The sequence below is a fragment of the Cetorhinus maximus genome, chromosome 5 (assembly GCF_964194155.1).
Source record: "Cetorhinus maximus chromosome 5, sCetMax3.hap1.1, whole genome shotgun sequence".
NCBI classification, from domain to species: Eukaryota; Metazoa; Chordata; class Chondrichthyes; order Lamniformes; family Cetorhinidae; genus Cetorhinus; species Cetorhinus maximus.
Window position 1 is genome coordinate 39,958,618 of NC_135883.1, and position 27,855 is coordinate 39,986,472.

The window sequence follows — 27,855 nt, forward strand, 5'->3', positions numbered from 1 at the left end:
TACATCCAAGGATACTGAAGGAAGTGAGAGTGGAAATTGCAAGGGCACTGGTCATAATTTTTCAATCTTCCCTAGACTCAGGGGAGGTGCCAGAGTTCTGGAGAATTGCAAACATTACGCCCTTGTTCAAAAAAGGTTGTAAGGATAGGCCCAGCAATTACAGAGCAGTCGGTATAACTTCAGTGGTGAGCAAGATTCTAGAATCAATGATTCGGGATAGAATTAGTAGTCACATAGAAAAATATGGGTTGATAAGGAAGAGCCAGCATGGATTTTTAAAGGAGCAATCATGTTTAGCTAACTTGCTGGAGCTTGTTAAAGAGGTGACTGAAAAGGTTGATGAGGGTAATGCTGTTGATGTGATCTACATGGACTTTCAAAAGGCATTTGATGCAGTGCCACACAACAGACTTGTGAGGAAAGTTATTGCTCATGGAATAAAAGGGACAGTAGCAACGTGGATATAAAATTGCCTGAAAAATAGGAAGCAGAGAGTAATGATCAATGGATATTTTTCAGGCTGGAGGAACGTTTGTAGTGGAGTTCCCCAGGGGTTGGTATTGGGACCCCTGTTGTTCCTGATGTATATTAATGATCTAGATCTTGGTGTGCAGGGGACAATTTCAAAGTTTGTGGATGATATGAAGCTTGGGAACGTTGTAAACTGTGAGGACAGTGTAGAACTTCAAAAGGACATAGACAAGTTGGTGGAGTGGACAGATAGGTAGCAGATGACATTCAATGCGGATAAGTGTGAGGTGATGCATTTTGGTAGGAAGAACGTGGACAGACGATATAACATAAAGGGTGAAATTTTGAAGTGGGTGCAGGAGCAAAAAGACCTGGTTGTATATGTGCATAGATCATTGAAGATGGCAGGACAGGTGGAGAGAGCAGTTAATAAAGCATATAGTATCCTGAGCTTTATTAATAGGGATATAAAGTACAAAAGCAGGGAGGTTAGGCTGAATTCATATAAGACACTTGTTTGACATCAGCTGGAGTATTATGTACAGTTCTGGGCACCACGTTATAGGAAGCATGGGAAGGAACACATTAGAGAGAGTGCAGGAGGTTTACAGAATGGTTCCAGGGATGAGAAACTTCAGTTACGAAGATAGATTGGAGAGGTTGGGACTTTTCTCCTTGGAGAGAAGGCGGCTAAGAGGAGATTTGATAGAGATGTTCAAAATCATGAGGGGGATGGACAGAGTAGATAGGGAGAATCTGTTCTCACTTGTAAAAGGATCAAGAATGAGGGGGCACAGATTTAAAGTGATTTGTAAAAGAAGCAAATATGACATGAGAAAAAACTTTTTCACACAGCGAGTGGTTCAGGTCTGGAATGCACAGCCTGGAAGTGTGGTGGAGGCAGGTTCAATCGAGGCATTCAAGAGGGCAACAGATGATTATTTGAATAAAAACAACGTGCAGGGGTACGGGAAAAAGGTAGGGCAATGGCACTTGGTCATAATGCTCATGTGGAGAGCTGGTGCAGACACGATGGCCGAATTCTGTGCCGTCAAAAGTCTGTGATTCTAACAGGGTGATTAATGACGAGTGTCCTGATAAGAAAATTGAGGGAATTGTCTATGTTATCACAGAAGGGATTACAAAAGAGAAAGGTTAACATTAAGCTTTGTTAGTAAAAAAATGGAATATTTGCATTCCTTGGAAACTTCCTAAAAATCATACAGCACACAGAAGTAGGCTATTCAGCCTCTGCCAGCTCTTAGAGAGAACTATCCATTAATCCCATTCCTCAGCTCCCCCTCCTAGCCATGCAAGTGTTTTCTTTTTAAAATATATCTACAATTCCCTTTTCAAAGTTACTGCTGAATCTGCTTCCGCTCACCAATTCAACTTCCACAATAGTTGCAAACATTTAAAATCATGTTTGGTGTGATACATGCTGGATTCCACATCTATATGTTGTCCATTCTGCTTCACATTCGCCATTTCACTTCTAAAATTACCAAAGCCTCTTTAATGGGCTGAAGATGGCCACTAGGACAATGCTACTGGTCTGAGACCGAGTATGAAATTCAGCCAGCTGTAACTTATTGACACCGCCTGATCCCTGATGGCAATTCTCCCCCTCTCGGAAGATTGCTGGGCGCGAGTGGTCATGTGCATACAGAAACTCCCTCAACATGACCTGACATTTTTGAAAGCATGGGTGAGACCATCCACACTCTTGGAGGAGGTTTTTTGCCTCAGGCCTCTTGCGCATTCCCAATTTCCAACTCTCCGCCTGTGGCGGCTGTGTCCTGCTGTCTAGGTCCAAGGTCCCCTCACTAAATCTTTCCACCTCACTCTGCTCCTTTCAGACCCTCCTTAAAACCTACCCCCCTGTCCAAGCTTTTGGGTCACCTGTCCTAATGTGTGTAGCTCAGTGTGAAATTTTGTTTGACAAAACGCTCCTGTGAAGTGCCTTGGCAGGTTTTACCATGTTAAAAGACGCTATATTAATGCAAACTGCTGCTGCTTTTTAAACTGGATAGAAACCAAATAATACTTTATGCAGTGAGAAGTCAAAGCATGGAGCCCGCCTTTTCCAAGGAATTCCGTCGCATTTCAATCCAAAACACCAACTGGAGCCAAATCCGGAGCTGTACTTCACCAAGTGTAGTCTAGGACATGAGCCCTTAAAATAATAATTTACCTACTCATTTTGATATAAAGGTGCCCTTGGGCACAGAAACATTAAATAACAGAGCATTCAAGCCACTGGATAATAGAATAAAATATATAAAGAACCTGGGGATAAGAGTTGTCTTTAAAGAAATTTGGTTAATTTACTGATTAAAATTACCCATCCTTAAAGGCACAATGCACAAAGTATTTAGCCTAGGATTCCTCACCTGAGCATGGGACAAATGCTCCTGAAGAGTTTCTGTAGTTAGGTTTGGCTCTATAACTGGAATCCTTGAGTTCATCCCCTCCGCCCACTTTTTGAACAACATCAGCAAGGTTTTAAATTGATCCGTCTGATTTTGGCAACAGGATAATTTTTCCTCTCTGCAAATCAAAAATAAAAGGAAAGTGAGTGAATGGGAATAGAAAGTTGAACAAGTCACAGTTTTTGGGATGTCCGTATTTCTCACCTATATTTGGCCTTTCAGAATGGAGGTTGTAGTGCCATATAACCAGGAGCCAAACAGATCCTTGACCTCTGTATGTAACATAATTTCTGATTGATTTAAACCAACAACATTCTACCAAAACATTTCACACCGTATAACTCCTGTGAATCTTAGCCATTTTTTTCAGGTGGACCATTGCACCAGTCCACTGGACATCCATCAACTTGTCCACAGGGACCTGGAGCAACAGCAATACTACATTCACTCATTTCCCATTTGCTGCTGATCCAGAAGGGAGTGAGGGTGTGAGTGCTATAATGTGGACAGAGGGTGCAGGCAAGGTCAGCCGGTAGGGATAACCGCACCTTTAGTGGATTGAGGTTTGCAGCCTGATTGAACAGAGATTCAGCACAGATTTGGAACAGATGAATGGGAAATCATTCAATTTTATGGGAATGACAATTTTACAGGAAGGAACTATGTACATTGGGGTTAATCAATGTACAGGAATGCAATGGGTGTTAGTTGTATAGCAAGTGAGTGTTTAGTCATTACAGGTGGAGGGCACCAACTGGGGATTGACTTGTGCTCCAAAATATAGGAACAGACTGAAACTGTGGTTTAGTTTGAAGGCTCAGGTTTGTAGTCTGCACCTCTTTAATTAAAAGCTTGTAAAATGTGTAAAAGATTAGGCTTCACTGCTCAGCATTCTGGAGTACAACAGTGGCAGTGTGATGAATAGACGCATGGACACATACTCCTCAGTCCAATGGAGACACAAGATCATTTCTACAGCTCATAGAAGGTCCTGAGTTTGCTCCAGATTTCCATGAGAGAAGAGAAGAAATGTGACAGAGAGACAGAGGCCCATAGCAAAAGAAGCAACGTATGTGAGAAGCATAGGGGAAAAAATGGGAAAAATACATGGGAAGCATAGGGGAAAAATATAGTGGTAGAAAGATTTAAAAAAGAGAAACGGTTAAAAAAGAGATCCAAAGAATCAGGCAAAGATTTTAAGGTGTGAGTCAGCAGTGGTCAGAACACAATTAGGAGAAAGAGGAAACATTGTGAAAGAAAAGATTTACAGGAAGATGGAAAGAAAAATTGAGAAAAATCAGAGGGTCAGAGACGACAAGAGAAAATGTATGGAGGTGAGGAGCGTGAAGACAAAATGAAGAGAGGTGAGAGAAAAAGAGAGGATGGGATGACAGGGAACACCAGGAGACATCAAACCATTCCAACATAAAAAAGGCCCATTCTCCCATATCTAATCTTCAGTTCCTCTGGATCAAGGATGATTTGCTTCCACTCAGGTTTGATGGGTTCTGAGATGGCTGATAAGGCCAATGTGTGATCTGCAGGCTCTGCCACATGTGGTGTAGGTGGTGCTCGAAGGATTTGGGAAATGAGTTGTTTGGAGGTTAATGTGCTTTCTCCAGTCACAAACGAGTTCCGAGTAGAGCAGTTGCTTGCGAGTGTGGTGTCAGGCATACGCACAGCATGTCCTGCCTAGCTGAACTGGTTTTGACTGATTAGTGCCTGAATGCTGGGAATGTTGGCTTGGGAGAGGAGCGCTGCTGTTGAACCACCTTTCTTGCCACCGAATTTGGAGGATCTTGCGAAGGCACCGTTGATGGTATTGCTCCGGTACTTTGAGATGCCTGCTGTAGTCTGTCCAAGTCTCTAAAGCATATAGGAGCACGGGGATCACTGCTGCCCAGTAAACCATGACCTTAGTCTTAGGTTTGAGAATCCTGGTCCTCAAATACTCTTTTCCTCAGTCAGCCGAAGGCTGAGCTGGCACACTGCAGGTGATGATGAATTTTGTCATCTATGTCTGCCTTTATCAAGAGGAGGCTCTCACAGTACAGAAAATGGTCCACGTTTTCCAGGATCTCGTAGCTGATTGTAATCGATGAGAGTGGGGGTGGGGGGGGGTTGATGTGCTGTGGGAGCTGATTGGAAGAGGACATTAGTTTCCTGGGTATTCAGTAAGGAGTCAACAATGACCTGGAGCTCAGTTTCTGAGTGAGCTCACATACAAGCATCATCTGCATACTGAAACTCAATGACTGGAGTTGGAGTGATTTTGGTTTTGGATTGAAGGTGGTATAGGTGAAGAGTTACCTGTTTGTTCTGTAGGTTATCTCCACGCTTGTGGGTAAATTTGCTTTGAGGACATCCCTAAGGCATTTCCGCTCTCCTCCTGTGAGTCTCCTGTCATGACCGAGTAGAGCAAATAGACCAGTCACTTCAGGAGTCTGATGTCAGGCATACCAACAACAAGTGCCTCCCAGCAAGGCTGGTTTTGAGCTGAGGTGCAGTATTGCATAGAGGAAAATGGAGAAGAGAGTTGGTTCAATGACACAGTCTTGTTTGACTCCAGTCTTTACTGTGATAGGATCTCAGGTGGCTCCATTGGTGAGGATTACCAATTACCATGTCATCGTGGAGTAGGCGGAGGATCGTGACAAATTTTCGAGGGTAGCCGAATTTGAGTATGACACTCCATAAACCTTCACGTTTGACACAGTCACAGACTTTCGTGAGGTCAAAAAAGGCCATTTACAGTGGTTGGTGCTGTTCCTTGGATTTTTCTTGAATTTTTCATGCAGATGTGCTATGGTGTTTCTCGATAGGCGAAAACTGCACAGCAACTCTGGAAAGAGTCCTTCAGCCACTGGGAGCAGGCGATTAAGCAACATAAGAACATAAGGAACAGGAGCAGGAGTATGCCATTCGGGCCCTCGAGCCTGCTCTGCCATTCAGTAAAATCATGGCTGATCTGATTGTGGCCTTAACTCCACTTTCCTGCCTGTCCCACGTAACCCTTGACTCCTTTGTAGATCAAAAATCTGTCCAACTCAGCCTTGAATATATTCAATGACCCAGCCTCCACTGCTTTCTGGATATGAGAATTCCAAAGATTCACAAACCTCAGAGAAGAAATTCCTCCTCATCTACGGCTTAAACAGGAGGCCCATAATGTTGAAACTGTGCACTCTAGTTCTAGATTCCCCCATGAGAGGAAACAACCTTTCAGCATCTACCCTGTCAAGCCCCTTCAGAACCTTGTTTCAATAAGATCATCTCACTCTTCTAAACTCCAATGGATACATGCCAAACCTGCTCAACCTTTCCTCATAAGACAACCCCTTCATCCCAGAAATCAGCTTAAGTGGACCTTCTCTGAAATGCTTTCATTCAAGTGTATCGCTCATTAAGTAAGGATACCAAAACTGTACACAGTACTCTAGGTGCAGTCTCACCAACGCCTGTATAATTGTGTCAAGACTTCCCTACTTTTATACTCCCATCCCCCTTGCAACAAAGGCCAACATTCCATTTGCCTTCCTAATTAATTGCTGTACTTGGATACTAACATTTTGTGATTCATGCACAAGGACACCCAGATCCCACTGTACTGCAGCATTCTGCTGTCTCTCTCCATTTAATTATATTATAATATTCTGCTTATCTATTCTTCCTGCCAAAGTGGACAACCTCGCTTTTTCCCACATTACACTCCATATGTCAAATTTTTGTCCAATCATTTAACGTGATTTTTTGCAGACTCTTTGTAGCCTCCTCAATTTACTTTCCTACCTATCTTCGTATCGTCAGTAAATTTGGCTACAATACAGTCGGTCCCTTCCTTCAAGTTATTAATATAGTTAAGGCCTCAGCATTGATCTTTGTGGTACTCCACAAGTTACAGCTTGCCATCCTGAAAATGACTCATTTATTCCTCCCCTCTGCTTCCTGTTAGCTAACCAATCCTCTATCCATGCTAATATGTTACTCACTACACCATGCGCTATTATTTCGTAAAGTAACCTTTGATGTGGCACCTTATTAAACGCCTTGGGATGCCTTTCACGTCTTCTACTGTGAAGACAGATACAAAATACTTGTTCAAAGCCTCTGCTATTTCCTCATTTCCCATTATTAATTCCCCAGTCTCACCCTCTAAGGGACCAATACTCACTTTAGCTACTCCTTTCTTTTTTATATGCTCGTAGAAACTTTTACTGTCTGTTTTTATATTTCTTGATGTGACACCTCATCAAATGCCTTTTGGAAATCCAAGTACACCACATCTACTGGTTCCCATTTTTCTCCCCTGCATGTTACATCCTCAAAAAACTCTTTAAAAAAAAGTCAAACACAATTTCCCTTTCGCAAAACCATGTTGACTCTTCCTGATTGTATTATGATTTTCTAAATGTCCTGCTCTTTAATAATAGACTCTAGCATCTTCCCAATAACAGATGTCAGATTAACTGGTTTCCTGCTTTTTGACTCCCTCCTTTCTTGAACAGAGGCATTACATTTGCAGTTTTCCAATCTGCTGGAATTTTTCTAGAAACTAAGGAATTTTGGAAGATTACAACCAACGCATCCATTATCTCTGCAGCCACCTTCTTTAAGGCCCTTAGATGCAGGCCATCAGGTCCAGAGGACTCGTCAGCTTTAAGTTCCAATAGTTTTCACATTACTTTTTCTCTAGTGATCACGATGGTTTTAAGTTCCTCCCGCCCTTTTGCCTCTTGATTTTCTACTATTTTTGGGTTGCTTTGTGTGAAGACAAGTACAGAATACTCGTTCAAAGACTCTGTCATTTCCTTGTTTCCCATTATCAACTCCCTAGTGTCACCCTCTGAGGAACCGACGCTCACTTTAGCTACTCTTCATTTTTATATACTTGTAGAAGCTTTTACTGTCTATTTAAAATATTTCTTGCTAGTTTTCTCTCATCCTCCAATCTCTCCCTCTATTTTTTTTTTAGTCATCCTTTGTTGGTTTCTAAAACTTTCCCAATCTTCAGGCCTACCACTAATCTTTGCAATATTGCACACATTTTCTTTCATTTGATACTACCCTTAACTTCAGTAGTTAGCCACAGATGATGCATCCTTCTGGAAGACTCTTTCTTCCTCAATGGAATATATCTTTGCAGAGAGTTACAGAAGATCTGCTTAAATGTCTGCCACTGCTCCTGTACTGTCTTCCCTTTTAACCTATTTCCCCATTCCACTTTAGCTGACTCTGTCTCCATATTCTTGTAATTACCTTTATTTAAGTTTAAGGCACTAGTTATGGACTAGTGATGATCAGGATCCTTACAATGATCTTGCCTTTGGTAGAGAGCAAGGGGACTCCACTGTAGCTACTGTAATTGTTAATAATAGTTAGCCTCAGTGTCAGATTTCAAAGTATTGTAGAAGCTTAAATATTTAAGCTAAAAGCTTAAATATCATTTGTGAAGTCCAAGATTGCAGGAAGGAACTTTTCCTTATCCCATCAGCAGTAATGTCCAATACCACTGTATCATGTGGTTTCTGATTCATTGGGATTGGAATGCAGTAGTCATACAGCTTTCCATTAATTAGTCACATTGAACCTTGATGGGGGGAAAAATGAGGTAAATCTTTCCTAATGCTTCTCATTTAGTAATGGTGGATGAGAGTTGACCAAAACCACCAAATTAGGAAACAGAGACTGGTGATTATTGGCGAGGCCTGAAAGACTGCAAACTGCTCCAATCCATCATTTAAATGAGGGCTTGATGGACTCAACTTCGTATCAGTAAATAGAACCGTGGCATATGTCCACACTTTATTCAAACTCTGATAGGTTATGCTGGCTTCCACATCTTTCACGCTTGTTTGTAGCTCTGCTGCCTGCTAATGAGATTTTCAGGAAATTTTGGCACAAGTTGACATCAGAAAGAAAAAGAGTCATATGGACTCGAAATGCTAACTCTGTCTTTCTCTTCATAGATGCTGCTAGACCTGCTGAGTCTTTCCAGCGGTTTCTGTTTTTGTGTCAGATTTCCAGCATTCGCAGTATTTTGCTTTTATCTTTGACATCGGAAAGGTTGGTGTAGAGACCCACCTAAATTTCTCTGCATGTCAGACTGAGGAAATTCTGGCCCAACGTACAAAATACACAGCAGAGCAGAAACATTCACCTGAATATTTAATATGGGGAAAGAAGAAACATTGCACACAATATGTAGGACAAGTTGATAGGACTTGATAGGTTGAACCAAAATTTTTTAAAAGTGCAATAGATAAAGGCAAATGGCGGGGGGGTGGGGGGGTTTAGAAAGGAGCGTGCGAGGAAGATTGTGGAAGTAAGAGTGCAAGAGAGAACACAAAAGTGAAAGTAAATGAGAGGGAAAATGAGAGATAAAGAGTGAAAAAGAGCAAAGAAGAGCAAAAGAGTAAGGAGAGAATGGAAAGACAAGGAAAAGAAAGTGACAGAGGCACAAATATGGAGTGGAAGTGAGTCACGTAACAATGTTAGGATTAGGAGGTGAAAAGAGAGAGAGAGAGAGAGAGAGAATGTGAGTAAATACTGAGTGCATGGGGTGGGGTGGGTACAGAGGAGAGACACTCAAATATATATCCAAGAAAAAAACCAGATCCAAGACTGCTCCAGCTTGTTGCGAACTTCAGCCGATTCCATTGTTTATTTTCGAAAGCCTAGTTATGAATACTGATAAACATTGTGAGATTCTATTTAGAACTTGCCAAATAATGAGTATAGATTTCTGCAGTTCTATTTAATCAAATACGCCCAGTGGAATACATTTGTGAAAACAAAATACTGGCATAATTTGCTGACTCATTGTCCAACAAAAGGAATAAACAATGCATCACTGTGGCAATGAGGAATATTCAATTGCAAGAATTAAAGGTTAGCTACTCACTTTTTCTTGGTAGCCTCTTCCAGTTCTTGAAAATTCTTTGACAGAGTATTGACTTTGTTGAGGATCCGTGTCCTTTCTTTAGCTGTAGCGCAACCCCCCAACTCCTCAGCCAACTGGTTTAATGTGTTCAGATCTTTATTTTGGTCCAGCAGCTCAGCATTCATTTCCTGCAACAATGAGGGTCATGATTATAACTAACACCGGCAGCAATACAAGAAGCAGATAAACAGCGCAGCTCGGCCAAAACACAAAACAGTCCTCATTAGCAGGTGCTTCAGTGTTGACCTGATTTGCCAGCTATAAATCGGTGGGCGATAAAGGCAAGAAAGTTAGATAAGCAACATATTTTTCTTAAAACACAGGACACCCACACTTGGCAACTGCCTCACTTAATTATTACCCAATTGCAATCAGAATCTCATCACTTTCAAAATGGCTAAATACAGGCTACATACTTGTTGAACTGCCTGAAATGGTCATCATGATTATATGTTTTGAGCAGTTCCTTTGTAATTGGCTTTTAAGGTACTGGAAAATGGTTAGGATTTGTCCAATAAAAGGAGCAGTCTGGCATAAGTGTGGATGGTGTAAGTGGTGGGGACTGTAACCCATATGTGGAAAGAAAATTATTTCAGAAAAAATAAACTTCTTTTTATGTAGTGCTTTTTTTGTAGAAAAGTGACTCAAAGTGCTTTGCAGAGGTGTAATAAAATAAAATGGATATTGAGCTAAAGCACAATGCAATAGCTTGGTTTAAGAGGTTGGACTTGAAGGAGGAGAGAGAGCGAGAGCTTGAGAGAAAGAGGTGAAGGAGTTATGGCAGGGAACTCCATAGTAAAGGACCTAGGTCGCTGAATGGCAAGCCATCAAAGTTGTTTGTAAAGAACAAGGGGATGCAAAAAAGGCCACATTCAGAGGTACAGAGAGTTGGGAGAGTTTTGTGGGGCTGGAGGAGGTTATAAAGATAGGGTAGCATAAAGTCCTGAAGTGGTTTAGATTCAAGAAGAAGAATTTTAAATCAGAGTCGTTGGGAGATGGGAAGCTAATGCAGTTTAGGGATGAGAGGGCTGCTGGGCCAAATAGACCGGGCAAAGAGTTTTGGATGAGCTGAAGTTTACAGAGGGGAGAGGATGGGAGGCAATGGAAATCATTGATATGGGTGAACATAGCGGAAACAAAGGCATAAATTAGGGTTTCAGCAGCACTTGGGTGGAGATAATGGCAAACGCTGACAATATTACAGAGGTACAAGGCAATAAATATTTTGCTAGCAGAGGTGAGAGTTGTTAAGCAAACTGACGTGTATTTTGGCAAATGGAGAAACAAGGACCAGGCAGTTGGGAGTTTGAAAGTTAATTTGTTGCTAACTTGGGTTCCCAGAAGTGGATATAAAAGGAAATGGGGTTAGCAGAGGGTTGTGGGTAATAAATACAATGAAGTGGTCAGAAAGCAATTATTACTTCTCTGAAACCTGGTTACATACTAATCTAGTTAATCTGATATTCTACAAATATCTTGGGTAGCAAAAAGAAAATGCAGTTCATTAGAGCCGGGAAATATATAGGAAGAGAAGGTGGTATTTAATGGAGGCGATGGGGGTCTTGCCTGCGCCTGGAGAGCCAGTGGGATAATGATGTGTCCCTCTTTTGGGGAAAGCATTAAGAATTAGGCACTTAACTGGGCAGTAGCACATCTTCCCCGGGACCAAGGGCCACTGGGGTGGAATTCCCACCCCCCAAGTGCTGCCAGGCCAATCAGACTCCTGAAGGGAATGGTAGGTCTGGAATTGGAGTTTACTTCCTTTATTATGGGCTTGAATAATCTTAAGAGTTATTTCGCTCTATCCCATGATTTTCTCTCCATATTTGTTCTATCCATTTCTTCCCTGTTTGTCAGTTAGAACTTCAGTGATGGACTGATTCTTCCCAATGACATGACAATCTCAATCAATCACTAAGTGTGCTTCAATCATTCATGATTCAATCACTGGTGAACACTGTGCTGCTAAAGGTAGGCTCTTTCCATTAACCCAGTATTTAGTCCATTCCTTTTGAGGTGAAAAAATGAGGAGAGTTGTTGGGTTTTAAAGGACACAGAAGTGTCAATTTATAACTTTGCTACCCAACTGCACCTTTTCTTTCTACCCTGCCACCACCACCACCCCCCCACCACCCCCCACTATCAAACTCACTGAGCTGCTGAGCAACTTGGAACCTAGCTCGAAAATGGAACCCTATCCCACCAGGAGCTATGTTTCCAGCTGTATTTTCAAACATGGATTGAAATGCAAGTCTTTGAGACATTTCGCAGCAAGTTACAAATACTGCTGGGAACTCTGGAATAGAAATAGGCTGTTTGCAACCAAGGACAAACTCAGTGACTTGAAGACTTAGCCATTCTGAATATTCCTATTCTTGGACTTAATTCTGCACTGTTCCTCGAATGGGCATTACAGAACAGTGGGTCATGTGAGCAATGAGCTGGAAGGCACATCAAGGAAGTTCTGCTAAACCATTTTAAAATCATGGGTTAGGCCTCAGTTGGACTGTGTTGCCCAGTTCTGGGCTGGATGTCAAGGCCTTGGAGAGGGTGCCAAGGAGATTTACTAGAATAGTACCAGGAACCTTCAGCCCTCTCCTTCAGTTACGTGGGACACTAGTGAAGCTGGGATTATTCTCCTTGGAGCAGAGAAGATTAAGGGGGGATTTTACAGAGGTGTTGAAAATTATGAACAGTTTTGGTAGATTAAGCAAGGAGAAACTATTTAACACACGATTTAAGAAAAATCAGGAGAATAGCTAGAGATAAGATAAAAAGAATTCCTTTTTTAAAATGAAGCATGTTGGGAACATCTGGAATGCACTAATTTAAATAATTACATAGGATATACAGCACAGAAAGAGGCCATTTTGCATAATAAGGCTATGCTCCATTCGAGCTTCCTTCCATCTTTCCTCAAATAACTCTATTAGCACAACCCCCTATTCCCTTCTCCCTCAGATGCTTACCTAGCTTCTCCTAAAATGCATCTTCCATATTCACTTCAACTATTCCTTGTGGTAACAACTTCTATATTCTCACCACTCTCCAGCTAATGAAGTTTCTTCTGACTTCCTTTCTTTGATTTCCTGGGGACTATCTTATATAGTTTTACTTTTCCCTCGGCCTCTAGTTTTACTCTTCCCCATAAACGGAAACATTCTCTCAATGACTAACTTATGAAAACCTTTCATAGCTTCAAACACCTCCATTAGATCACCCCTCAGCCCTCTCTTTTCAAGAGAAAAAAATATTCAGCCTGTTCATCTTCTTCTGATAGGCGACTCTATGGCCTGAATATTACAGGAGTGGGGATGTGGATGGTTTGCCTAGTGTGCTGCGAGCGGGCTAAACCAGGGCCATGTGGGTCTTCTGCCCCTCACTGGGGAGGAATTCCCACCCTCCATCAGTCCCAGCAGTGCCATGAGTCTATTAGTGGGCGCTGCCGAGTCTGCAACAGAGGACACGGAGAAGGAGCAATGGATCCCCGGAAACAGGTGAGTCTGGGGTCTTGGGCAGGGAGGATATGAGCAGGTTAGGGAGGGGGTGAGGGGGATGGGGTAGTGGGTTTAAGGCTGCAGGCGGGTAGGAAGAAAGGGGGGCATTCTATCTTCAGGAGGTTGCCCCCGATCCACAAAGAGCAACCCCCAAAAGATAGAAACGCCGTCCCATCCCGCCCTTTGAAAATTTATATTTTAAAAATCCCACTCCTGCCCGACTGCCCATGCCAAATGTTTTATGGTGTGCGCAATGTAAGATCAAGGTCAATTGGCTTGGTAAAAAGCCTAACTGACATTTGATTGCCTATTTAAATATGGCGGGCAGGCTGCCGATTTCAGCGCCCGCTCACCCACTGTATTATGGGGGTGAGCACAGGGTGGGAGAGAAGGCGGCCAAAAACACAGCCTGCAGGGGCACATAAAATGCAACCCTATGGGCAGAATCTTCTGCCTGTCGGGCGGAGTGGTCGGGAACAGGCGCGGGCGGGCATGGAGCCAATCGCCACTCGCGATTGGCTGCGCGCTACCATTTTACGTGGGTGGGCCAATTAAGGCCCGCCCAGCGTGACGCGTGTCCAATAGTGCTCAGCGCTACCTTTGTGGGCAGGAGCAGGAGGGAGAGTCGGGGCTTGCGCTCTTTCGCATATGCACGTGAAACAGCACAGAAATCTCTGAGGCACGGAGCTGCCACAGGGAGATTAGGTTCAGTTTTAAAGTTTGCAAAAAAGAAACAATAAAATTATTCAGACATGTCCCCTCATGTGACAGTGTCACATGAGCTGGGACATGTTTATGAATTGTCCAAAAAATTTTTCTTTATCTAATAAAACCTTCATGAAACCTCATCCCACCTGTGGATGAGGTTTCATGCAAAAAGCAAAGGCCGCTTGGGCTCTTTGCCTGCCCGCCAGCCTTAAGGTTGGACGGGGAGCCCTGTCAATTGCCTAAATTGGTTCATTAATGGCCTTAACAGGCCTTTGACAGTTTGGCAGGCGCGCAGCCGACTCTGGCGCATGCCCGCCAAGCGAAAAGGCCCACCCCCGCACGCCGAAGAGAAAATTCTGCCCTATGTCTTTTTTATAGGACAACCAGAATTGTACACAGTACTCTAGTTGTGCTCTGATTAGGTTCGATACAAGTTTAGTTTATTATGGAACACCTTATCAAAAGTCTTTTGAAAATCTAGGTAAATTACATTTATTGCAATAACCTTGTCTGTTTCTCTGTGTACCTGTCAATAAATTCAATAAGGTTGGCTGAGCAAGGCTTTTTCCCTTTTGAAATCCACGCTGACTATCCATTATTATATTTTTAATTTCTAGATGTTCTACTATTCTCTCCTTCGATTGGGATTCCATTATTTTTCTAATGTTAAGCTGACTGGCCTATAGTTCCCTGGAGATGTTCTAACTCCTTTTTTAAATATAGGTATTAGGGTGGTGGAAGCATATTAAATAGGAACTTTTAAAAGGGAATTGGATAAATAATTGAAGAGGAAAAAACTGCAGGTTGATGGATGAAAAGCAGGGGAGTGGAACTAACTGGATAGTTCTTTCAAAAAAGCCGGCACAGGCACGATATGTTTCTGTGTTGCAAGATTTATAAATGAGCAAAGCTATTACAGGCACTGAAAGGAAAAGCTTGATTGTAGTTCATCCAAACCTTGAAGCCAAGACTTGGCATGAACTTGGCCAAGCAATAACAGCAAAATAACAATACTGTTTAGATCATTTTATTATTTTTCACTTGTCAGATCAGTGCATTTCCAACTGAGTGATGGGCATGGAACAAAAAGAGATGGCACAAGGCCACCATAGTGGGTCAAGAAAAGGACATCAACTGTGGTGCTGCAAGGCATTAAAAAAGATAGGCACTGTGCAGCATGTGGATAAACCAATAAAGAAAATAAATCTTAGCGATCTCTCTCACTAGGGTAGGGTTGCCAACCCTCCAGTATTATCCTGGAATTAAGGATTCATTTCCTGGGCATGCTGTGAGCAAACCCAGGAGATAAAGTATAGGAGCGTTAAAGAAATTTTTCAGTTTTGTTTGAACACATTTATTTATTGGCGATGGGTGGGGGAGGGGGTTTGATAGGGTTGTGCAGTGGAAATCTGGAGATAGTATTGAAACCTTCAGGAATACATTCAACCAGAGTTGACAACCCTACACTTGGGGCTGGGAGGGAGGGAAGATGATCAATAAGTCAGTTAGTTGCTGGAGTTATAGCTGAAAATTGAAGGGGAGTTTGTGGATGGAACAAATAAAGCCGGACATATTAGTGGGGAGGGGAGACAAATGAATGTTCCTGTGAATTGGACATTTGACTCAGAATGATCTGATGAGTGAAGAGAAGGACCTCACTTCACCTACCCAAGGGAATTTCTTTTACTCTACACTTGTACACCAGCTCTAATGGTCAGGAACAAACCAAATTAATTTGCATTACCCATTATTCGGGTTTATTTTTTAACTTCCCATTCCTTTCTGCTGATTTTTTGTCACAAGCAGTAAGGGTTGAATCATCGGTTGTACTTTAACATAGATCCCAATGTTGAGCCTTGATTTTTAAGCATTCAATTTTTTTGTCTTAATTGAGACAAATAGGGACATCTTTTGGTTATCTCCACCTATCACTGGCCCTCTATCCAGCTCTTCTTGTCCCCCCCCCCTCTCCTTAAACCAGCTTATATTTCACCTCTCTTCTATTTTTACTTAGTTCTGTTGAAGGGTCATTCAGACTCGAAACGTTAACTGTGCTCCTCTCCGCAGATGCTGCCAGACCTGCTGAGTTTTTCCAGGTATTTTTGTTTTTGTTTTGGATTTCCAGCATCCGCAGTTTTTTGCTTTTATCTTAGGGACAGATTGTTAGTGGAGCTCTGAAGTGATACACAGCACATTGCACCAAATGGGAACTAACCCCCAAAAAGGTGTCCTTTCTGAAGGTGCCCTGCCTCTAGTTCAGATTACATTAGATATACTGCCGATGCACATCACATCAAGAGAAAATACAAATCAAGTAGACAAAGTGCCAAGGCTGGCTTTTATATCACATAGAAACAAAGGAATTAGTGGATGAAAAGGGCAAGGTCCATCTAGTTCACCTTCTACCTTCTTGGTAGTTGTATGATACAATAATGATGGAGTTATTGACTAATCATAGCAATCAATTTCTATCAATTAGTCTATAACAGACCCAGACATGACGTGAAGAAAACCCAGGTGATGGTTCTGCCTTTTTAAGCAATTCTAAACTGCTAATAAATTTAAAACAATTTTCAAGTAGATAGTCTGTAAGTTAATTTATAAATAGGAAGATTTCCTTGGATCTATCAGCTGATCAGTAACCTCGCACACTAAAACCTTACACAGGAAAGTTTGTTTACCTTTATCCAAGCAAAATGTGCTTTTAAATGGGATTTTTAAAAAAAATGTATGGATACAATTAACAAACAATGTGAGACTATTATGTTAGTGGACATTTCTCAGCTGTAGAAACTGACAGTTCCCTCTCGCCATATGGGTACAAATGAATACTCTTCTACCTGCATGTGCTGCGAGAGTTCAGTGACATCTTTTCCCGGTCCATCAATTTCAGGGAGAGACAGAGATTTCTTGGTTACAAATTGCTCGATTTTTTGGTAAGTCTTCTCAAAAAGCTCCACTTTATCTCTGAGTTTTTCCAGTTTGGCTGTTCTTTCCTTCTGTCGGCTGCTGGCTGAGGTGAATCGTTTGGCAAGGTCATCCACCTTTGCTTGTAATGCAGAGGCACTGGACATGTCCGCTGTTGCGATGAACTTGTTTGCTTTCTCTTTAATTGCACTGATACTGCTTTGGCGACTGGCAATGTTCTGTTCTAGCACCTGAAAAAAAGAGCACAAGTGTTTAGTTATCTGAATTGGCAGTTATTTTAAGCACTATAAATCATAGCAAACGTTGATAATTGTGCTTCATTAATCCACTCAGCACAGTTAGCAACACAATGCTGTTCCAGCCACAGAGAACATGATCGGCATTGTAGAATGGAGGTGATTATACCATGCCTGCATCACATAAACATTACAGGATCATCATGGAAAACAAAATTCCATTGGAAGGAACAACTGGGGAAATAAAAGATTTTGACTATACGATGATTAATTTTGCACGATAATATTAAGAAAGACTTCATTTCTATTGGGCCTTTCTTTGTATGAAGTTTATTCCTTAGGGGGTTTAATGGGAGTTCCTAATAGAGATCCCATATTGGTGTAGTATTCCACAACACCACTTCACACGAAGAGTAGTGGAGATATGGAATTCTTTCCTGCAAAACCTATCGAGGCTAGAAGGTGTGAATTGAACATCAAAACTGGGGCTGAAGTTTTTGTTAGGCTATTAAGGATTATGGAACCAAGGCAGGTACATGGAGTAAAGATCAGCCATGATCTAACTGAGTGGTGGAGTAGGGGCGAGAGGCTGAATGGCCTCCTCCTGTTCCTATGGGCTGAATTTTCCCCTCGTCGGGAGGGTTGTGTGGGGGCAGGCGGGAGCAAGCGCGAACCCAATTGGCGCCTCCGATCGGGTGCACGCCAAAGAGTGCAGAAATCTACCTGAGGCACAGAAGTGCCTCAGGGAGATTTGTTTAAGGTTCAAACATTTAAATAAAGAATTGAAAATATTTTAAGAATGTCATCTCATGTGACAGCGTCAAGGAACATTAATTTTAAAAATTATTTAATTTATAAACACTTCATGAAACCTCATCCCACCTGTGGATGAAGTTCAATGAAAAATGCCGCGTCGGCTGTGCGCCTGCCAAATTGAAAATCTATATGACGTGTGGTGATGTCGGGATGCCCGCCGACGTCACCGCGCATCATTTTATGCATCGGCAAGCGGGCCCTGCCCCTGCTCGCCGACTGGAAAATTCTCCCCTATGTATCAATTTGTAAACAACTGCTTCCATTCTTCTAATGAAAAGGGAAACCAAGTTTCATTTTTCAGACTCAAGGCATTGATTACTAACCTGATCCCTCAAAAAATTTCCAGGCAGTGCAAGCAGTTGGTAAAGACCATCATGCACCTCTTTATAAAAGGAATAATTTGAGGACTTATGTCATGGCTTTCATATCTAACACAAGCATGATTGAGCACAAAATGTAAATTTGTGTGCTTTCATTTTTAAAAAAATTACCAGAATAAAATAAACTCCCAACATTGACACCCGAAGCAAAAATATTCGTTATGGCCGGAGTTTAGCATTTCGTGTCTGACAATTTCATAATTTATGGCATTTTACTTTGTTGCTAAACTCTTAATGAATAAAATTATACCCTATGAAATCTTCCACAGTCGGATAGCCTGCTGACACTCTTTGTCAAATAATGGAGCCAAGGTCTTTAGAAAAGGAAAAGCAGACCGATACTCATAATTTGAAGCTTTAATTTGGATTCCTGTAATTTAAAACACATCTGAAATATTACTATGGTCTAATGCTCAGAAGAGTTTTGTCAAGTGGAAACATCAAGCCTTGTACTGGGAAATTGACCCTAATCACTTCTGTTCTCTTTTACTGAAGCTATTTTTGTGATTAATGAAAGCTTTGAACTTTTTATTTTCAATTCAAATTTTTGTCATTGTTATTCACATGTATCAAATGTATACACTGAACAATGTTGAAACACTGTCCAGTGATTAGAGTGAAAAGATGAACACTTAAATGCCTTGTGGCTGATAAATCACTTTTGCAAGTGCTTACCATGTTTCATTTTTAGGCATTTATACTCACAGCATTTTTACTGAAGGCCTCTTGAATGGCAGCAGAATTCAAAGGCATCTCTTCTTCATCTTCTAGGCTCTTTTCAACACTTGCCATCCAGTCAAGCATTTCATCCAAACCATCCTGAACACTTAGGGACCGCGTGAGTGTCATCCGTAGCTTTTCATTGCGGTCACTGGTCGATTTGGATAGATTCTCATATCTCAACACAACATCATCTATTGAGAGGCAAACATTGGTAATATTTTTGGTAATACTGTTCGTCATTATTGACCAGTGAAGGCAATCCAAATGGTTATGAGTATTGAAAGCACATTTCCAATTCTTCACTAAATAACATCCAAACAATTCCACACATGATTTAAAATAGACTGGCTGCATTTTCACAAATACTTTTCAAAGGTTTATTTCCTTTCTCTTGCACATCCACCATTTCCGTCGCTCTTCCTTTAATGGACCCACCTGCAGCTGCCTGGTCTCGAAACTCTGGAATTCCCTCCCTAAACCTCTCTGCCACTCTCCCTGCGTTCAAGACACTCCTCAAAATCTACCTCTGACCAAGCTTTTTGTCCTAATATCTCCTTACATGGTCCCTGTTTAAAATTTTATTTGATAACATTCATGTGAAGCACCTTGGAAGGTTTCATCAGGGTAATGCCCTATATAAATGCAAGTTGTTGTTGTCTTGTCCTTGTCAGGGGATATTTTCCTGGGTCCAGATTACTAGAAAATATCAGCATGATAAAAGAACCACCCAGTTTTTCTTCTATTCAAACAAAATGAAGGAAAATTGGGTGGGCTCCTTTACAAGTCAATTCTCCAAAATTCACTGTGCTTCTGCAATCCCATTCCCAAAGGATCAAAATTGCAGCTTTTCCACATTGAGATAGACTTGAAGGACTTGGGATGACAGTTCCGTAAAGGGAGCAAGTATTTCTTTTTAATGAGGGCAGTGCAGCTCACGTGTTGGAAGGTATTTTCGCTCATAGCTCCACACATTTTCTATGAGGCAAATGTTGACTTCTCTTCCTCCCCCACTTCCCCTTCTCAACACCATTTACTTTCAACCACTCCACCATAGCCTCGTGATGTGAGAAACCGGGTGCTACATGATAACTGCAAATGAAAATTCCGAACACATCACTCTAACCTTCAGTAATATTCCCGATTGTTTGTGAAACGTTTGCAAGTCAACAGCAAAGTAAGAAATTAAGTGCTTGCATTTTTATAGTGCCTTTCATGAACTCCTGATGTCCAGAACTATTTTATAATTAATGACGTATTTTTGAAATGTAATCACTGCTGTAACCTAGGAAACACAGCAGTTTGCACACAGCAAACTCCCATAAATAGCAATGTGATAATGACCAGATCATTTGTTAGAATTATGTTGTTTGAAGATTAAATATTAATCAGACAGCAGGTAGCCTTGCCTAGTTTTTTTCTTTGAACAGTGCTATGTGGGATCTTATTCTTTCACCAAGTGGCACTGCGACTATCAGCTTAGATTTTGTGTTTAAGTCTCTGAAGTGGGACTTGAACCCACAACCTTTGAGTCAGAGGAGAAAGTGCTGCCAACTGAGCCACAGATAACATCTAGGGCAAAAAGGTACAGAGGAAAGTTAGATTGTCCATTTTTGGATTGCTCAACCAACACTTTGAATGCCCCTCAAAGCCATTTGCTCAAGAGCTTCATATAGTCAAGTGAATTTCCTCCAATCCCACACAGTGCATGAGTCATAACTCCAGACCAGCTCTCCCTTTTTTTTATAGAGGAAACCTAAATGCAGATTTGGCTCACACGGCTAAAACCATTTTGGGAAAAAAATTAATCGGCCAACTCTAACAAATGCTTTCGTCTGCCTCTGACTCTTTCCTCCAATGTCTCCAATTTAAATTTATCATAACCATTGACTTCTATAAAAAGAGAAAATCATGTGGGATATACAATAGGAATAGGAGTAGGCCATTCAGCCCATTAAGCCTGTTTTGCCATTCAATTAGATTATGGCTGATCTTTAACTCTATAATATTCATCCACCTTTGCTCCATGATGCTTGATATCATTACCCAACAAAAAGCTATTGTTTTCAAGCCTTGAAAGCTTCAATTGTCCCCCAGAATCAGAGGGAGACAGTCCCAGCGGTCTACTGCCTCTTGGATGAAGAATTGCTTCTTTGGGCAACGTTATCATTACTGGCACAATGGGCCAAAATGCCTCTTTCTGTGCTGTATATGATTGGACAGGCTGGTCATCCACTGTCAACGGTTTTCCCTGACTGCCAGAAGTTAAAATCATCTCAGTAAGGAAGAAATGCTTTAGATTACACACATAATTCAGCTTTGATTCTGACATTAAGGCAGACAAAAAGATTGCTCTTTCAGGGCCATTTTGTGAATTTGAACACCAGGGACACTCTCTCCTGTTCCTTTTCCATCTCCACAAAGTTCCTAAGCTGAATTACCAACTATTATGGAGCCTGCTTTGAAGCGCTGATGAAACAAATATTGGCGATAAAGAAAGGCTATTTGAACATTAAGGTCAATGGCCTTTAATTAATAGACTGCTGAGAGAGAGAAAGAGAAGCTAGGGAGGATTATACTATCTAACATTAATGATTATAATATGGATCACATTACCACAAGGAGGCGAATAGCATAAATGCATTTAAGGGGGAGCTGGATAAACAAATCAGAGAGAAAAGAATAGGATATACTAATAACATAGATGAAAGGTGGGGTTGGGGGGGTGGGGGGAAGGTCGGTGTTAGGGATGGCTTGCATGCAGCATAAACGTTGGCATTGACCAGAAGGGCTGAATGGCCTGTTTCTGTGCTGTAAATTCTATGCACTAATGTATTTGATGTGAAAACATACCCAAATTATCTTGGATTTCATCACGATTCAGTAGGAGATCCCCATCAGTACTGATAAGTGCATCAACGGTTTTCCTTAGCTTCTCAACAACACTTTGGTGTCCAGACATCTGATCCTGCAGAGCCTATTCACGACAAAAAAAAATTAAACACTATTTGTACAATGAAACACCACGATGCTAGGAAAATGTGAGCAGTTATTGGAGAATGCATAGGTTTTGACCTTGACTTGCTCCAGTTGCTTCTGAAGGTTTTTGGGATCGGCAGCAATGGCCTCAGTCAACTGGATTTTTGCAGTTTCCTCGGTGGTTTGAAGCCATGGTAGAAGGCTGGCTGAGATTTCTTGGTATTGGCTGTAATTATCCACCATATCTTTGAGATTTTTACCCAAGGCATTGCACTGGAGGGAGGAAACAAAATCAAACAGAATGAACCAAGCACAGCTTCTATTCAGAAAGCAAGAAATAGGAGGAGTAGGCCACACAGTCCCTTGAGGTTGCTTTGTCATTTAAGATGATCATGGCCAATATTCATCTCACCTCCTCTTTCTGGCCCAATCCCCATATCCCTTGATAGCCTTAAGAGTCCAAAAAGCTATTTATCTCAGTCTTGACTATAGTCAATGATGGAGCATCCACAGCTCCCTGGAGTAGAGTGTTCCAAAGACTCTCAGCATTAAGTGAGGAAGACTTTCCTCATCTCAGTCCTAAATGGCTGACCTCTTATACTAGACCATGGTTCCTAGCTCTAGACTCTCTAGCATGGGGAAACAGCCTCTCAGCATCTACTCTGTCAGAATTTTATATATTTCAATGAGATCATCTCATTCTTCAAATCTACAAAGAGCAGAGGCCCATTCTATTCAACTTTCCCTCACAGGACAACCCTCTCATCTCAGGATTCAATCTTAGTGAGCCTTCGTTGCAACCCCTCTAAGGCAAGTGTATCCACTCGCAGATATGGAGGTCGAAAACACACACAGTATTTCAGTTGTGGTCTCACCAAAGCCCTGTACGATTGCAGTAACACTTCCTTATTCCTGTGCTCTAACCCTCTTGTAAAAGTGGCCAATGTACCATTTTCCTTCCTAATTGCTTGCTATACCTGAATTTTAACCTTGTGTTTTGAGTATTGAATTCCTTATTATACCTGAAAAACATTTATGTGGGCTACTATTTGAGACATTGATGACAAAGTATGGTCCTGAAGCAAGATATAGATACAGAAATTATTAGCCAACTATATGGAAAGGGGGTGACACATAGCTATAGTTATCAAAAGGGGTCGAGACATAGTTAACTCAAAACCGAGACCTATTTAAAATCACAAAGAGGGCATGACCACTGTAATATATATGAAGCGGAAGCTCGTTTAACTTTAAAATGAAATGATTGCTGTAAGCAGATAGAATGGAAACCTGTTTTAAAACACAAAGAGACGTGACCACTGTAAAATGCCTCAACCAGAGACTCGCATAGTTTCACAAAGAAATGCAAAGTACTGTAATAGTTCTGCATAGCTTGTAATCATATGATAATCAGAACACCTAAGTAACCGACATGATTGTAAAGTGAATAAATGTGTAAACCGAACTACAATCTGGGAGGCAGTCTCTCCACGAGCTGTGTCCCCTGTGTGCACACTTGTAATAAAGCTGTTGACTTGTTCGGACCTCCACCTCCTCCATCTCTAGTGTCGCTTGAACACTACAATAATCCACACTGGCTGTAGCTTTCCCACATGTGCTCTTGCCAGCACTGTAGCTATAAATCAAACATTCTAACAATGAAACCATTTATCATGCTGCTCTGATTTGAGGGTAATGTCAAAATCTAATTGATTTGTTTTTACTTTCCTTCATTCTCATGGGCAAGTATCTGAGATTAACAATGTCTGAAAATCAAAGGCACCAATACAAAATGACTCAACAATGAAACACATCGACAAACACATTTTAAATGATGGAGGAAACCAATCCAATAAGAGAATTGTTCCTGGTTCACTAGTTCATTTTGGTTAGATGTAAACGTCAAAAATACAATATTTCATTTCAGAGGGAGTAGATAGGAAGGGAATTAAGATTAATCGCAACAAACATCTGTACAGCATTCTTCTCTTGAAACACATGCAAGTTATGACACAGAAACAAGCCCTTCAGTTCAACAGATCACATGCAAGCAAATAGTTCTTATCACATTTACCCAATCTGTTCCCAAACACCTTCAACCGCCCTTCTTTTATCCACCAGTCCAATCTAATGTTCAATGTTGACATTGTTTCTGCTTCAAGCACTCCTGGAATTCAATTCCAGCTTTACAATTCTACTTGTGAAGAAGCTTCAGCTGCCTCTGTTATAAGTCTTATACTTACACTGTACTTACAGCACAGAAACGGGACATTCAGCCCAAAAGGCCTATTCCAGTATTTAACCTCCACACAAACTAATTTATCAGCTCAGTGACCCATGCAAAGTCCTCCTTATTAACATCTGGGATCTTGTGCAAAAACTGGGAGAGTTGTCCCACAGGCTAGTCAAGCAACAGCCTGACATAGTCATACTCACGTAATCATACTTTATATACAATGTCCCAGACACCCCCATCACCATTCCCGCCCAGAAGGAAAAAAACAGTAAAAACTGGGAAATAAGAGTACTGGTCCAAACTGTTTCTTTCTTCTGGGTGGGTATGTCCTGTCCTACCGGCAGGACAGACAGTGGTATACAGTCAGGAGGAAGTTGTCTTGGAGTCCTCAACATTGACCCCAGACTCCATGAAGTCTCATGGCATCAGTTCAAACATGGGCATAAAAACTTCCTGCCGATTACCACATACCGCCACCCCCCACCCCCACCCCTCCCCTCAGCTGACTAATCAATATTCCTCCATGTTGAACACCACTTGGAAGAAACACTGAGGGTGGCAAGAGCATAGAATGTACTCTGGGTAGGGGACTTCAATGTCCATTACCCAGGGCCAGCGAGAGAAATCATGGATCCTAGTGCTTCTCCTGTTGCAGGCACTTTATCTCCCCCTCACCCCTTTAACCCTCCTCCTTAATCATGTATGTTATCTATTTCCCGTTTTAAGATTCACCAATCAATTTTCTTTCATTTAAGCTCTTCATGCTCAGTCATAGCCTCCACGTATTTCAAATGTTTGCAATTTTTATTCATCCATTACTGATATCATGCTTTTGTGGCTCAGTTTTTATGACAGAAGTGAATGTACTGTAAGGGTCTTTTCATTAACAAGTGTATCTAAGAAACTAATTGGACTGAAAATTCATAGAATATAAAGAGACAAAATGAAATTTTATTTAAAGAAAATGTAGATTTTCAGCGTCAGATCAATGTTACTCACAGATTGATGTAATGACCTGTCTACTTAGCATGTTTCTGGGAAACATTGGGCAGAATTTTTTGCCTACCAGGCGGATGGGCCCAACCCAATCTCCGGCGGGCGGGGAGCTGATCCCTATGGGAGAAGCGGGCCCTGCCGCCATTTTAAGTGGGCGGGCCAATTAAGGCTATGCGCTTCCTGTGCGGGCGGGGAGCGATTCCCCAAATGTGAGAGTGTGCTCTTTCGCGCACGCGCATGAAAGGGCACACATCTCCCTGAGGCTAACTGCTGCCTCAGGGAGATTGCTGAAAGTTGTACAAACATTAAAAATAGAGAAAAAAAATCCTTAACATGTCCCCCTCATGTGACAATGTCACACGAGATGGGACATGTTAATAAATTTCACTAAAACTTTATTAAACTTTTTTAAACCCTACATGAAACCTCATCCCGCCGGTGGATGAGGTTTCATGATTTTTCGGAAGCCCGCTAGGGCTCCTGGCCTGCCCACCAACCTTAAGGTTGGACGGGCAGGTCCTTTAATTGTTTAAATGATTGGCCATTGACAGGTCGGCGGGCGCACAGCTGATTTCGCTGTGCCCCCGCCTTCCTGAAGATTTAAATGGGGCGGGATGACGTTGGGGGCTCCTGCCCCCTGCTCGCCAACGGCAAAATTCAGCCCATTAGGTGTGTTGCAATAACCCCTTTACCAATATGATCTCCAGCACACTTTGCATCAGAAGTTCGTGCATGTGCTGCAAACTCTATTTCGGAACTTTAAAGAGGCCTTGCAATGCCAAAAATTCAATTTTGTCCCCAGCATCTGGTCCTTTCTTTTTGTGAATCTTGCTAAGTGCAAACTGGGTGTCAGAATTCCCTACATAACAACATTGACTACAAAAATACTTCAGTAGCTAAAAAGCACTTTGGTGAATTTGTGAAAGACACTCTATAAAAGCAAGGTTGTTTCGATGTAAAACTTTTACAAAACACACTTGGACACAAAAGTAAGATAAAAGTCAAACAGGTAATATAAATACAGCATTAACTTCAAATCCAGGCACATCAACAAGGAACTCAACTGAACAACTTTACTTCTGGGCAAAATAATCTGCAAACTAACCATACTTAGGATGGGAATTTACTGTATTACTGCTTAGCAAAGAATGCCCCTATATCTCTGAACTTTTACTCATAACTATTTGGATTATCTATACCACTTCCTTAAAATTAGAGTCTTGTATCATTGCCAAGAATTGGTTTTGTCTCACCCTCATGAACTGTCATACCTGGAGATAGCTCATTGCTACCTTCTCAAAGACAATTAGCCTTGCCAACGACACCTGTATCTGATGAATGAATGAATTAACAAAAAACCTGTGCTTGCTGATCTGCCTCTATGTCCAATAATGCAACATCTTCAATTTAAATCTTCAATCCTTATGTTTAAACACCTTCTTAGCCACACATTTCTCTATTCCTATAACCTCATAGAGCACAACAGTCTTCCTCTTCATTCCAACTCTCCATTCTCTGGACTCTGGCCTCTTGTGTAAACCCCCCCACCCCCCGCTCCTCACTACCCCCATCCCTTCATCTCTCCAATGGCAGCCTTGCCTTCAGCAATCTAGGTTCCACTTTCTGGAATTCGCTCCCTAGACCCTCTTAGTGTCTCCATCACTGTCTTTTGAAGACCATCCTTAAAACAAACCTCACTGTCCCACTTTATGGTCACCTCTCACCTAACATCCCCCAGTTTGGCTCTGCATCAATTTTTTAAAAACTTATACTTCTTGGGCACTTTGGGAATGTTTTCCTACATCACAGGCATTATATAAAGGCAAGTCATTGTGGTTATTTTTTATTTGATATGTTGTTCAACTGAAATTAGTAGATTTAAAAAATTTTCACACACAAAATGGCTCGACTTATCAGGATAAAACTGTACATTCTGCACTTTCTTTCCAGTAATTCCATGGACAATATGTCTAAGCCTGGTCCTACATGCACTTAAAGTCCCACACATGCCGACTTTCCATGGACAATTGGGAGCAGAAACTTGGGGTTGATTTTTTTTCTAACCCAGGGGATGCCAAGTCCACTTGCAGTGCAACATCAGCTAACTCGGCATTAGGACAGTTGTCAAACATGGAAGCCTCTGCATCCGTACAGCTGAGGATCATGGCAAGTGGGGCATTGAATCCATTAGACAACAAAGGCACATACATACCAGTTCTGCATGCTCCTTTTGACTTAACTGATGCCTTGACTGTGGCTGCCTCTCAATACAGAAATATTTACGGAGAAAATCAGATTCCATATCATCTTTAATCTTTGATGTAAAATCTGTTACTGCACAACAAGCAGCCATCGTGATGACAGTTATGTTACCATAGAAGGCAATGCCACCGAGTGGCCTTATATCCTGCTAAACTGCAAGTTTAAGTGCAAGTGAAAGAAAAAGAAGCTTGCATTTATATAGCCCCGTGTGACGTGCCAAAACACTTCACAACCGATGAAGTGTAATCAATGTT

The 27,855-nt window shown here is 41.6% G+C and overlaps 1 protein-coding gene across 29 annotated transcripts in view; it reads right to left on the reverse strand.

Annotated features, from left to right (window-relative positions):
• dst (dystonin) overlaps window positions 1–27,855 on the reverse strand; it is a 568,493-nt gene that overhangs the window by 174,557 nt on the left and 366,081 nt on the right. For all 29 annotated transcript variants that reach the window (XM_078541812.1, XM_078541821.1, XM_078541818.1 and 26 more), the window contains 6 exons: window positions 22,204–22,380; window positions 21,982–22,105; window positions 19,114–19,322; window positions 16,889–17,206; window positions 9,805–9,971; window positions 2,865–3,021 (listed from right to left, as the gene is read on the reverse strand). In XM_078541812.1, coding sequence (XP_078397938.1) covers window positions 2,865–3,021; window positions 9,805–9,971; window positions 16,889–17,206; window positions 19,114–19,322; window positions 21,982–22,105; window positions 22,204–22,380 — 1,152 coding nt within the window. The remainder of the gene's footprint in view (window positions 1–2,864; window positions 3,022–9,804; window positions 9,972–16,888; window positions 17,207–19,113; window positions 19,323–21,981; window positions 22,106–22,203; window positions 22,381–27,855) is intronic.